The sequence below is a fragment of the Bacillus rossius genome, chromosome 3 (genome assembly GCF_032445375.1).
Source record: "Bacillus rossius redtenbacheri isolate Brsri chromosome 3, Brsri_v3, whole genome shotgun sequence".
NCBI lineage: Eukaryota > Metazoa > Arthropoda > Insecta > Phasmatodea > Bacillidae > Bacillus > Bacillus rossius.
In genome coordinates, this window is record NC_086332.1 from 129955704 (window position 1) to 129970499 (window position 14796).

At 39.1% G+C, this 14796-nt stretch overlaps 1 protein-coding gene across 3 annotated transcripts in view; it reads right to left on the reverse strand.

The window, feature by feature from the left end:
• LOC134531245 (ATP-binding cassette sub-family C member 3-like) overlaps positions 1–14796 on the reverse strand; it is a 289530-nt gene that overhangs the window by 35646 nt on the left and 239088 nt on the right. For all 3 annotated transcript variants that reach the window (XM_063366935.1, XM_063366937.1, XM_063366936.1), the window contains 2 exons: positions 2537–2686; positions 1805–2130 (listed from right to left, as the gene is read on the reverse strand). In XM_063366935.1, coding sequence (XP_063223005.1) covers positions 1805–2130; positions 2537–2686 — 476 coding nt within the window. The remainder of the gene's footprint in view (positions 1–1804; positions 2131–2536; positions 2687–14796) is intronic.

The following is a 14796-nucleotide window of genomic DNA, read 5'->3' on the forward strand; positions in this document are numbered from 1 at the left end:
CACTGCATTTTACATTGCCAAATTGTATGTAAATTCACTGAAACTGTTACAGATAGCACAAGAGAATGTGCCAACATTATATGGCTAAAAAATTTTAAAAAATTTTTTAGTAGTGGTTGTTTACCAATGAAAATATATTTGACTAGCAGTGCCCGCGACTTTGTCCGCGTGGACTTTGTTGGGGGGTATTGTGACTTTCTGAGATAATATGGCAGATGCACAGTTTTAGGTTATTCTCAAAACATTCATAACCATTGGTATATTAAAGTACTGCTGCATAAACTATATTTTTAGTTTTGTCTTCCGGCAGAAGTAGAAATTGATTTTCTCCCGAACCAGATCTCGACAGAGCAACATATAGTTGCCCGTGCGAAAAACAGTCTTGTCGTAAATCTATTCCTACGTACTTAGATGTTTGTCCCTGGGCCTTATTAATTGTTACCGCAAACGATACCTTCACCGGAAATTGAATTCGCTTAAAGTGAAAAGGCAAATCCGTTGGTATCATAGGTATGCGAGGTATCAGCACTGTTTGCCCTACTGCTGGACCAGTCAATACTGTAGCACCAATCACGTTATCGCGAAGGAATTTTACTTGGAGTCTGGTTACGTTGCATAAATTTGGTGGTTTAAGATTCCTTAGCAGCACAATTGGACAGCCAGTTTTTAATTTGAGTGAATGTGAGGGAAGGCCACTCGGATTTAAAGAATTTAAAAATTCTTGTAGATAATGTACCACATCTTCTTGATCCATTACTTTATCAATGGATCTGTAGTTCACTCTATCTCCTGGAAGTTTACCCAGTATCATGTTCTTGATGTCGTCAACGCTACTGTTTGTAGCTGCCAATATTGCCCTTTGACACATCCACTGGTAGTCTTTGTTTTCTATATGGGTACACTTTAGAGATTAGGTCTTCAATGCTAGTCATACATGCGCGTGCAATACTTAATACTTATTTGGCTACAACACTAATACTTACATTTAAAATATCGTGATATCTTTTGAATGAAACGTCCGAATTGAATAATTCAAAAAGTTCTAGAAAGGTATTGAATTCGTTTTGAATATGCAGTAATTTATTTTGATACGGATTAATACCAAGGTACACAAAGAGTTTTTGAAGCGATGGCATTTTAATTATTTTAAAAAATAAAAGAAAACACTAATTGTGAGATAACTACAATAGTTAGACATATGGTTACGCGATATTTTTCGAAGACAATTATATGTTCTGCAAAGTGGTAGTACATTGTTTTGTTCTATAATCAATAGGATTCGCAGCGCACGCCTGTAAGGATTTTTTCGGGTCATTTTTTTACACTTTGGGTTACCTTATTGGACTTTTAGTAAGGATCCCTAATGTCATTGATAATATAATATAGCCTATAGCCTTCCTCGATAAATGTACTATCCAACACTGAAGGAATTTTTCAAATCGGATCAGTGGTTCCTGAGATTAGCGCGTTCAAGCAAACAAACAAACAAACAAACTCTTCAGGTTTATAATATTAGTATAGATTATTTAATTCCTCGATTCCATATATTTTCTTTAAAAAGGAGAACTTAAGAGAGAGTATTTACTAATAAAGTTTATCAGGACAGTCGAGAGAAACTAATAGCCCAGGGGGTAAAAAATGTTGCCTGGCCCCCTCCCCATTATTTAATGTACAACTTTACAAACACAACAATTAAAAAAACATTAATAATGTAAACATCACCGTGGTCATAACAGTAGACGTGAGCTGACATATCGAATGAGAGCTAGGTCTCCGACCCCCGACACAAGTGCCGCTCGCCCACCTGAGGTTCTCGCCGGCCTCCGACACCTCGTGGTTCAGGCCTGCCGGCAGGGACTTGACGAAGTCCTTGAGGTGGGCCTGCTCCAGCGCCGTCCACACGGCCTCGTCGGACAGCCGGTCGAAGGGGTCCAGGTTGCGCCGCATCGGCCCGGAGAACAGCACCGGGTCCTGCGGGATGATGGTGACGCGCGAGCGCAGATCGTGTAGGCCTATCTTGGTGATGTCCACGCCATCGATGTAGATGGTGCCTCCTGCCGGCTCCACTATCCGGAACAGCGCCAGCGTGAGGGACGACTTGCCCGCTCCCGTGCGCCCCACGATGCCCACCTGCCAGCACGAGGAACAACACTGTTTCCCTTCTCCTGTGCCGCTGCTGTGGTAGTCCCTGTTACGACCAGTCATTTTGCCCTTCACAGGTTACCCCCAGTAACTTCCTTCCCGGTTTAGTAGTCCCCTCCACCCCCTTATAAGGAAGGCAATGGCGATTCCCCAAGGAGTGTCTTGCGTTGGGAACGTCAGGAGTACTGCAGCTTCTAAGAGCATGCTCCTGCCTTGAATCACCGAGTAACAACTCGTCAACATAAACATGAAAAAAAAGAAATTATACAAGGAGTAATAAGGACACGTTTCCAGGGACTCCGATGAAATGTTTTTCATAAAATTGGAGTGCTTCTGTGGGCATACACACAACCAAAACACTTCAGAGCTTGTACATTGGTGCACTGCGCTGTACCTTCTCCCCGCCCTGGATGGTGACGTTGATGCCCTTGAGCACCAGGTCCAGACCCTCGCGGTACCGCAGTTGGTAGTCTCGGAACTCGACCTGCCCCTGCGCCGGCCAGTCTGCGGGTACAGGATGCTCGGGCACCTCCCACGGCGCCTCCTGGAGGAGAGATTGTGCGTCACAGGTTCACTTTCTCACTCTTAAGAACAGACGGAACTATTTTATTTAACTTTAGAAACTGCTAAAAAAAATACTATTATCTGCTAAATGATTAGAAAGAATAAATAGTGATCATATTTTCAGTCAAAAAAGATTTTGTAGTAAAACGTACCTCACAATTATAGAAACATTGATGTTTAGGATTGGGTATTTGACTATTAACAATCACCTAGAATCCTTTACAACTGAATCCATGGTTTTAGAAACCCCATAAGTCATTGAAATGATTTTGTTCAGGAGAGATAAAAAACTCTCTGTAAGTTAGAGCATCATGTGGTAGCAACAGAATGTATTTTTCTTAAATTAGCACTTGGGTAAATATCAAAATTAATGTTATGATGTTACTACTGAATATATGAAGTCAATAAATAGACTATTATCCTCTCAAACACTTTTGTTAAGGTAACTGTTACTAAACACTAAATTCTTCCAATGAAACATTAAACTCTTGAATAAAACTTGTAATTTATAAAATTTACAAAATAAATTAGCATAAAAAGGCATCAAAATTAAGTAGGCTTGATATAGGCCTACTATATTATTAATTTATTTAAATATATAATTCATGTTGGTTAAAAATACTTAATAGAAAACACTTAATGCACTTAGATATGCACAAACTCCAAAATAAATACACAAATAAATAAAACGTCATTTAACACTTAGAAGTCACGCCTTATACGTTCTACACTTTAATGTGAATTCTGAGACATTATACACCACTTAGCTAATCTTCATAAACAAATTTTTTTTCTGTAGTATTAACGCAGCTAAAACCCATTCAGCCCATCACGATTTAAATAGTGGGTCAATCAAAAAGTTCTAAATAGAAATAAATAATTCGGTCTTTCTTTGGCAGATATTGATCCAGTTTCTTAATGTCCTAATGTTTTTTTTTTTTTTTTGCTTTTGAATGGGAACACGTCATTGTGAATATGCCTTTGCTTTAGGTATACAATGTGTGGTACCTCCAAGTCTCAGTATGAAGTTTTGTTCAACAATACCGTCCATGAAATCCATTTCCGTTACAACTCCTTAATTTTCTGATGTGTGAAGAAAATGCATGAAACTTGTCACCTAAAATAACACCTTATCTTTTAGTAGATTATGTCTATGTGTTTTGACAAACAAAATACTTACTTTGTAAAATGCATGTCACAACTTCTTATGATCGGAAATGATGTCAGTGTTTGGCTTAATCACTTTAATTTTCTGTTTTTTACTGGATGATATTATCAGTTCAAGATACTCTTTCACTGTTTATATACAAACTGAATGTTTCAACTTTCTTTTTACAACGCCAAAATCCCGATCGCACAGTAGGAACTATTGTCCGCGAATCTGGAAATGCTGGTTCACAGTATCAATCTCTTAAGGTTACTAGTACTGAAAACAATTTCACATTACTGGCGTTTCGGTTTTGTGCCAAGCATCCATCAGTAAAAATGTGCAAATGCTTTACACTCAATGGAATATATTTATCAATGTAGTGTTTCAAAAAGTGGCACCATATTACTTGTTTCCTTGAGGTTGTGGATGCATAATATACTGATCATCAGCTCTTTCAAATAGAATGATTCCTGGACATGTATTTTGGGAATGTGTACATACGAGGTATGGCTATTAAATAACCGGACTGAAGTCACAAAACCTTTTATTCTTTACCAATTACAGAAGAATTTTTATGCCTTCAATTTACTCCCATTAGCGATCCCTAACCGGTCCATACGACGTTTACATTATTGAAAGCAGTGCTGGAAGTCCTCTTCTGTCAGCTGGATGAGAACCTCCGTCGCTTTTGCTTTAACTGCTTCCACAGTTTCAAATAGTGTCCCCTTCAGCGCCGACTTGACCTTGGGAAACAGAAAAATGTCACAGGGGGCAAGGTCGGACGCGTACGGTGATGCTGTATTTTGCGAGGAACGCTTTCACAGACAAGGCAGAATGGGCTGTTGCATTGTCTCGATGAAGGATACAGGACTTGGTCTTCCACAATTCGGGTCTTCGTCTTCTCACACGCTCATGTAGTACCGTCAGAACCTCGATGTAGAAATGTTGATTGACCGTCTGACCCTCGGGTACTTAGTTAACGTAGACAATGCTACGAATGTCGAAAAACACAATCATCATTGCTTTGAATTTGGATTTGCTCATACTGGCTTTTTTTTTTGCCTTGGCAAGCTGGGCTCTTCCAATGCATGGATGGCCTCTTTATTTCAGGATCGTAAGTAAAAAACCACGATCTATCACAAGTAATCACATTGGCTAACAAATCTGGATTAGTGGCGATGTTGTTTAGGATGTCAGTACAAATGTTGTGTCTTGATTCCTTTTGCTCGGGAGTGAGGAGTTTCGGCACCGTTTTTGCGCAAAGCTTCCGCATGTTAAATGATTCCTGCAAAATCGGTCGAACACTTTCTTTTTCGATTTCTGTCATTTCATCAATCCCTCGGATGCTCAGACGACGATCAGCGCGGATTAATTTACCAATTTGTTAAATGTTTTCGTCCATTTTTGACAAGGAGGGCCGTTCTGGGTGCCGATCGTCTTCGGTCGTTTCACGCCCTCATTTAAACTGTTTAAACCACTCAAAAACCTGTGTGTGGCATAAACATTCATTCCCGTAGACTTCTTTCAACACTGCATAAGCTTCTGTGGCAGTTTTCCCTAGTTTAACCCTTGAGGTTATCCCTTTGCTCCGTCTGACCACTTGGCATTTTTCCGACGTGTCACTAGTGCGTAGACTAATTCAATCAACTGCTACAGTCAAACTGAACGACCTGCTGGCTTGTCTAGCGAGCTCAGGGTGGGGGGAGGACCATCAGACACAATCATGTTCAAACATGTCACGGCATGCTCGTAGTTTGCTGGGAGCAGCATCAGTCCAGTTATTTAATAACTACAACTCGTATAATCTGCTGCAATGTCTGCTACTTCATTATTATGGTTTACAATATATTCTCTCTCTTTCATTTTGTAAAATTTTTTTTGAGCGATGCAAAGAATGCAACTTGACCAGCTTTCGTATTCTAGAAGTTATTTTTAATTTTAACATTGATTTCCTCACATGTACTGCATATGTTCACTTGCGGCCTACCAAATGCCAATTTAAACCTCTCAAGGAATACCTTCCTGTTGAATCCATAAGCAACACTCACGCTTAGATATATTTTAACAACAAAGAGTTCATGCATTATTTTTAGGTTAAGTATTTCATTCAAGAACTTATATCGTTACGAACGCGAGAGACTAGACCACGATGCCAGGTTCGGAACTGGCTGGTGGCCCCGCATGGCCACTGACGTCATGTGCTGTCCACTGACGTAAGGCATGCCACGCGTGCCTGCCGGATTACAAGGGTCGTCGCTACCCCCTCTCCCCTTATCCCCCCGCGCGTCGTCCTGCCTCGGCGCCCTTATCTATAGCTGAGCGGCCTTGAGAATTTGGCGCGCCACCACGTGAAGTGGCTTGAGCGAGCGACGCTATTCTTGACACTTCGGGCGACAGGCCTGGGATGACGCGACTCGTCACAGCTGCTCTCGTCGGTTCGAGAAGGGCGACGCCGACCTCCACGACAGTGTTGGTGACAGAGTCCCGCGGCGGTGAGGACCGAGGAGTGCCGCGAGTTGGGCGAGAGTTTAGCGACGGGTGCCGCGTGAGCCCCGTGACGGAGCGTGCTGCGACGAGTTCCCCGACAGTGCGGCGAGAGTGCAGTCACTGTGTGTGTTTGAACAGGCGCGAGGCAAGGGGCGAACCACTGTTGAGCCTAGCTCCAGTCAGGAGTGCGAACTGCAGAACGTGACGGACATTGAGTGACTTGAGGATAAACATTTTTTAGTACCTGTGATTAATTATTTATTTATTTAAATATTAGTAACCAATAAAACTGTAATAAATTTTAATTGGGCTATCCCTTACCAACCCAGTACTCCCCACGTTATAAATCGTACAATATTGTTTGTAGACGTAGTGCGCTGTCTTTACAGGAAATGAAGAAATGTTCTCCACTACAGTATTTATCACAGCTTGTCATTTTGCATTTCCTGAGGTTTTCTGTTCTCTCATGTCTTTGGATGACACTCCCTTAATGACAAAGTCACACTGCCTGTGTATCATGGGTTATGGCATGCATGGTAACAAACACAGTTTTACAAACTACTACAGTTCCAGCTGGAGTAGACATACAATACTTAAAGGAGGAAGTTCTTTGTGGTTTATTTGACTCAGCTGCATCTAGTCTTCTTCGGCGTTGCTTCAATGGCACTAATGAAATCAAGCTTATCAAATAAGCATCTAGCTGATTTTTTTAAATCATAACTTATGAACTTCAAAAAGATATCAATTTGCATTGCTTCCGAAACTTTCTTGTAACATTGAAATCAAAACAAAATCATTGGATTTTATCATTAGCACTATTTATTTAATCACATCAATATTTAATTTCTTTCATACATAAACTATATTTTTTTTAGTTAAATGCATTTATTTTTATTTTACGACTGCAATAATCTGTATAAAATAACCATAGGTTTATTTAATAAGTGCATTGTGAACTTTAACTATAGCGGTAGATAAAGTAACTACTAGCAAACAACAAGATGAAAGTGAAGAATAATGTACTACTAGCTCGCTGAATGCCTTCTAACTTGGTAAGATCTGGTTTACTGCTATTTAGCTTCATATGCAGTAACACAGAAACAAAAACGTAACTGAGGAAAATAAGTTTCTATTTAATGGAATATTAAACTTTTTTTTTTTTTTTTTTTTGGAAAATATAATGTGTAACCAAAATTAAATGGGCAAAGCTAACTTATGTTGATATTTTATACTTACTTGCAGTCATCATCAGGTTTCATCTGGAACGTTCTTCCCTTTATAATTAATGTAGGGTAAACACTTCACTCTTGCCTTTTAACAATATCCTGTTTATATGTTTTCTGAGCCTGCTTTCTCCCACTTCGCTCACTTACATACACTTAACTCTCAGGTCCATCACTGCCACTAACAGACGCCATTTTACAATTACATAATGCACTCTATCAGGGATACCAACTATGTTGGGAACAGTCCATTCCGAAACTCACAAGCCTGTGTATTAAGGATTTTCTGCACAAAGAAACACATTTATTTCAGAAACAACGTTAAGTCAGTGGGTTTCTGGAAAACACATGCATTCAGATGGTATAAAAATACTTATAGTTCCTTGACTTATGGGATTCTTGCATGAAGTGTGCAGTTACACGAGAAGGATTAATATATGAAAAAAATTTCATTTTCCGAAAGAATAAAACATGACTTGCTGTACATTGGAGTGACTTCGATATTTTTTTTCTTTTAATGCTACACACTTGGACAATGTGATGCATTTGTGTAAGTTTTAAAAATAAAAATAAAATTGTTCTAAAAAAATAATTATAGGATATCAACTTCACCCCAACTGTTGGGGTCACGTTAGAGGTGGGTTGTTACAGCAATTTTCGGTATCAATTCCAACCAGTTACTGATACAGTAATGTACTAGTTACAAGTAGCTGATACTTCTGTATCAGCTAGAGCAGTAGCGGTCCCAGGAAGCAACAAGGTATCAGCATTCTCGTTACAGGTTACACATCCTCCGTGCCGTTATCACCAGCGTAAAAAGGTATCAGTTTTCTCTTTCCCCGTTCTTCGTAAAAAGGTATCAGTTTTCTCATTCTACATTCTTCGTAGTCGTTAAAAGGTATCCGTTATCTCATTCTACATTCTTCGTAGTCGAAAAAAGGTATCGGTGTTCTCTTTCCACGCCTTTCGTAATCGGAGTCTTCAATCTTTGCAAGGAGCACGCACTGCGCACTGAGCGTACTTTGATGAGAAGCCTAATATGTACATCAAGCTCTGTCCCTGCCCGAACACGCCCGAATTTCACCTTCGGCCAACCTCGGGACTTGTTTTATTTTTGCGCAGGAAAAATGAATTCAAATATTAAAAGTGGTCGGTTAGGTTAGCTACATTAAAACACTTTAGAACACTATGGACGGTTAGTTAGGTTAGTATAGCTACATTAAAATTAACAGAGAAATGTAAATATATATTATATAAATAAACCCGAGCCGAAGGTGAATATTCGGGCGTGTTCGGGCAGGGACAGAACTTGATGTGTATCTTAGGCTTCCCCCTCCCCTACATTCTTTCCCTTCATCCCTTATCCGTCGTACCGCTCCCTCCTCTTTCACAAGCTCCGCCCAAGTGACCGTCATCTGTGATCGTATTCTGCGCACATTGACCGTGGTGTTGTTTTAGGTGAATTCTAAACTGATACTAAAGTACTTGATACTTGAATCAGGGGCGTAGAAACCGGGGGGACAGGGGGGACGTGTCCCCCTGAACTTTTTGGGTGGAGGGGACTGCCCCCCCCCAACTTTCTAGACCATTATATTTTTATTTTATTATATTATTATGCTCAACTTTATTTGTAATTTCTTCACTCATCAAATTTTAATTAAGGAAACAATAATAGTTTCAACAACGATGTAGCCAATGGTTAGATACAAAAACTGCTTAAAAAGCGCTATTTTGCACTTTTAAAATCAAAATTTTCCGTTGGAGGACCCCCGGACCCCCGTCTTAGTAAGAGGGGAATGGGTTTACATCAGGGGCGTAGCCGGGGGGGGGGGGGGGGGTTAGGGGTTCAACCCCCCCCCCCTTGCACCAAATCTTTAATTAATTTCTTTTTCATCACTCAAAAGAATTCATATTAAAATTAATAAAAATTTTACCATTACAATATTTAATTTTAAGAATCGAAAACTGCTAAAATAGCACTATTTTACACCTTAAAATCAAAATTTTCCCGGGGAGGACCTTCGGACCCCCGGCTTTATTACGGGGGGGGGGGGAGGGGCATGCTTTTCAACACCCCCCATACACAGATCCTGGCTACGCCACAGGTTTACATGACATCAAAATCATTATTTGCCCCCCCCCCCCCAACTTTATGAACACAGCTACGCCAATGACTTGAATAGTGTACTCGTTTGCAGTACTTAATACAGGCGTGTATCAGTTACAAAATAGCAGAATGATACTCTGCAACCCACCTCTAGGTCACGTTTGATACCCCTTCTAAAAATTCACAAAAATAATTGTCAGGACAGTACATGTGTCAATCTCACCCCATAGTTAATTCTGACAAGCATTTTTCATACTACGAGAGGTTCAGTGTTTTAGTTCATGGGGTGACTTTGATACCTTGGTAAGACTGGCTCTTGATACAAATGTTTATACAAAAAACTTATATTCCATTTGTTGTATACATATATACTTTTAGGTAGTTTCAGTTCCAATGAGTAATGCTAACAACGACACATGAACCATGTCATTTCTTATGACTTCATAAAAAGACATAAACAAAACCTTCTAAATTTAGTGTCAAAATAACCTACTTTCATACAAATATTTCACTGACCTACTTATAGTAGACTTACTGGCATTTAAATAAATACAAAATTAAACATACATTTTACGTTTCAGCTAAACACAAAAATAATAAAATCATTGTATGAGCAACAACAAAACAAAATGCAAAAGTTAAATAATATTTCCACTGTATGAGATAAGTTTTTGGAAAGTAACACTTTTTTCCCCCAGATATTACTTTTACAAGCACAAACTTTCCAACTGTCAGCCTTTAAGGGTGAATTACAAATAACACACACTTTCTTCTGGCTCGTCAACATCACTGGAATCTGTACTGCACATATTTATCACCATATCTTTCTTGTCACTCTCTCTGGGCATTTCATTAGACCACATATACTTTCTCCTGCCACAACATTAGTTATCTTTCTTCTGCTGCATACACCTTTGTCTGCATGATCATAACTTGTGTTTACGAATAAATTCTGTTAACGAATCATTTATTGGAACATTAACTTCTGCAGGGACTTCTTTGTTTCCTGGCAGTCTGTTTAAAAATTTCTGTGCATTGACTGGTACTATAACAGTAGCTTTAAATCCACTAATGAGATTTCTTCGCACTGCACTTCCGTTTTGGAAGTCCTTCACTGTGACAATTTTATCAATAGTCGAAGTTAAAAGTGAAGGGAAAACTGATCTTGGAACAGCTTGCTGCCTTGGGTTTCTCATTTTCCTACTTGTCAGGTTAAATCTCTAAGCAATCTAATGGGTGGGAAAAACGAGATATCAAGGGGTTTACAAACATGTGTTGAGTTTGGTAGAATACACACAAATGCCACATTCTCTTCAGCACATGTCGACAGAACTTCATCAGTAAAGTGAGAAGCCAAATTGTCCCCGATCAATACTTTTCGGTCTTTAATAAATTATTTTAGCATGTGGGAGAAATACCAAATGAAACCAGTCATTGAAGCACTGAGCTTCTATCCAGCCATGACTTGTTCGGTTGTAACGGTTTTCTCTACAGCAACAAGGTTCAGAGCAGCAAGGACTGCTTTTCTGTCCCCCCGAGTCCACATATCCCACAAAAGCTCTCTGCGTAACGCAACACATGGTGGCAGAAGTTTTTCAGATGCTGAACCACAAATCATGATGGTAGTTGATGATTTGCTATCGTTCACCTCTGCGGTGAAGTAACAATTTCTTCCCTGGGTCGTCTGTCAAATTACTTCATCATAATTGAATGTGTGTGTACGTGGCACATTTTCAACGGTGTTGGTAAAATTTTGAATGTACTCTTTCACAGGTTCTCTAGAAAGATTTGCTCTTGCTTGCGAAATATTTGGTGAAATCCTCTGTGAAAGTTGGTTCCTGTGGAGTTTCACAAAACCTTGAATCCAATTGGGGCCTGGTATGTTGTTCTTAAATTTTGTTATAGTCATTCATTTTTTTACCCAAATAACTTTTAGCCTTCCGATAGGCGCACCTATGTTTCAAACATGGATTGGCGCAATGCACCTATGAGGTGCTCCTCCTATTTCCACCAACATAAATCCCCACTACTGAAGAGTTTCATTACAATACCATGTAAATTTGAACTGTATATATGTAAAGATTTAAAATGTAAATTTAAAATTTATTTAACATAAGAATCTTCATAATTTATTGTTAATATTACCACAGTATAAATGCATAAAAAATCCAAAACAATAGCTGTAGATCAGTAACAAAGAAATTCAGGTATAATATTTTAAAATTATTTTTCAGTATTTAAATAAAACATAATTTAGTGAGATATGTTATGAAATATGTAAGTTCTTATATTTCGATTAATTCCATGCATTATTTACACTTCTTATTTGGCACATACACAATCCAAATCTTTGTGAAATTAATAGGTAATATACAAACTTTTCTTCTCGTATAAATGAGTCCAGATGGAAATATGTTTTAAAGTAAAATAGCATGATAAAATGAAAAAACAAAAGCACTTAAAATTCAGAGAATACATAAAATATAAAAATTGCAGACACTGTTTGTTTTTCAGCTGTCTTTTTTTCACCAACTCACAGGCCTTTTGCACTTATTCACTATCAACTTCCAAACCATCATCTGCAGAAGATGTCTTACATTCATAACAATCTTTGCAAATAATAGTGACATGACTCAAACACAAATATTTGCCACAAGTAGCGCAACAATATTTGGTATTTTTGCGTTGTTTGTCTTCGCGACAAGGCTCACACAATTTCCTTTTATTGTTTTGGTCGTTCATCTCTTGTGATTTGCTGTTCGATTCCCTACACTTGAGAGGCTGCTTGGTTACTTCTGTCAATCTGTGCCGAAGTGTTATGTATAAATTCTGTTTTTCAGCACTGCGTCGTGTCATTTCTTCTGAAACAAGACCTTTGGCAAGTTGGCGTAAAAATGTCCTGTGGTTGGCTACAACATAACCGTTTCCAGAGTAAATGACTTGTGCGTTGATACCGGCCACATTGAGCATAGCAAAAAATATTACCAAAGGCCAACGCCGAGCATTTCTCGCCACGTTATACGTTGCACACAATTTATCCACCGTATCCACACCACCTTTAGTTTCATTGTTTAATGTTACGATGTCCGGTTTTTTTGAAGGCCCAGTAGAATCATCGATTGCATCGTCAAAATGAAGGCTGGATATGAGAAATTCATTTTTGTTTTTCCTAGGAACATAGGAAACTTAAGTCCCTTCTTTTCTGAATCCAAATATACTGGACTTTTCACTTCTGTTAGCCATGTGTTTGAATACGTCAGGGATTTGCCATTTATTTTTTTTCAGTGTGGCAACAAGGGATAGTTTTTTATCGGCCAGATCACTCAAAAGTGGAACATCACTGAACCAATTATCAGTAGTAACATTTCGTCCTGAGTTGACTATGGGCGATACCATCCTATGAACAACATCTGTACAATGATTACTGACAGCATACGGTCCATCTGGTTGTTTCCCAGCATATACTTCCATGTTGAAAGTGTAATACATTTTGGAATCTACAAGTGCAAAGATCTTGATTCCATATTTGGCAGGTTTTGAGGGAATGTACTGGCGGAAACCGCAACGACCCCGAAATGCTTCTAATTTTTCATCAAGTGTGACATTCTCTCCAGGAGAGTAACTTTTCTGGCAATTAGCAACAAATGTTTCAAAACATTCTCGTATTGGTGCAATTCGATCTAGTTCTTTCCTTTCATTTCTCGTCTCTTTGTTGTCAAATCGAATACACCTCATCAAAAATCGGAAGCGTTTTAAGGACATGGTGAGCCTAAATGTTTCAACACCATCCCCAGAGGGATCCCAAAGGTCTTCTAAGTTCAGGCGTGACCCACGATACACACCAGCTAGGTAAAACAAACCTATAAAAGCCTTCATCTCTATTACATCCGTCGAACGTGCATCTCTGAGGCGATTAAATTGAGGTCTTACAAGTTCAATATGTTGATTTGTCCATGCAACAACAGAGTCGAGTATTGACTCATCAAAAAGAATAAGCCAGGTATCTAAAATGGTTTCAGCATTCATTGCTGTTCCTATAACCCCAGGGATGTGCAATAACAAATTTTGCTTACCTCTTCTCCTCTTGTTCGGACATGGGCATTAGTTCCATTGGTACGAATCGACGATCTAACCATTTTTCTTATGGTTTGCCATGTAGTAAGATGCATTACCGGGATCATCACCATCTGATTCATTACAGCTTTGCTCAGTGTCTGAATTTTCCTCTCGCTCGTGTATCTGATCTTCACTATCAGAATCAGATTGTTCTCCAAAGTCCTCATCTCCCGAAGTATCATCAAACAGCATACTATGGATTTTATTGACGTCTTCAGGATTATCCAAGTTATAAATTATTTTTTTCCCAGCCATCCTGAAACACATATTGTAAAACAAACACATGAAGTCGCGTCACACCTACTAGGTGATTCTATTTTTTTCAGTAGTTAATGTTAAATTCACAATCTTAGCTAATAAGTGTGTAATTGAATAGAATTAATAAGCAATTTGGTGAAGATAGCAATTGAAAATATCATAGTCGAAAAACTTACGTCAGTAGTCGCGCTGCACCTGCAGGGTGAAAATGGCTGCCACAGCCTTGAAGTAACTCCGTCAACAGTCATGCATGAACTAACCAGAGAAGAAACAAAAGTTAGGAAGCTAGACGATAGCAGCCCCCTCCCCGACACACGACCTCGTGCAGGGAACATAAACAAGATAAGAATGCACCTGTCAGGCGCGCGCGCCTAACGGAAGGTTAGTGGACACCTGGACATCCATCACTGATAAGAAGAATACCCAGTCCCCACATTTCTGCACAGCCCCCACAATACTCTTTTCTTCCACTTCTGAAAGTACAGTTTGTCCTCCTGGCTTGTAAATGTGTTTACCATGGAACTTGTTGTATAGTGTGTCATACAGTATATTATACTGCTGGGAAGCTTTCTTTATGTTTCCATTTGCTATGTTCTAAACAGCTTCTTCTACAGTTTCATCACTATAACTTTTATAGCTGCGTGAACCCGCCGTTGTCTTGTAGGTGCGCTGCATTCTTGGTAGTCAATTTAAAACCTCAAATAAATCGACCGTAATTTTTAAATATTTATACAGGTTAATTATGTCTT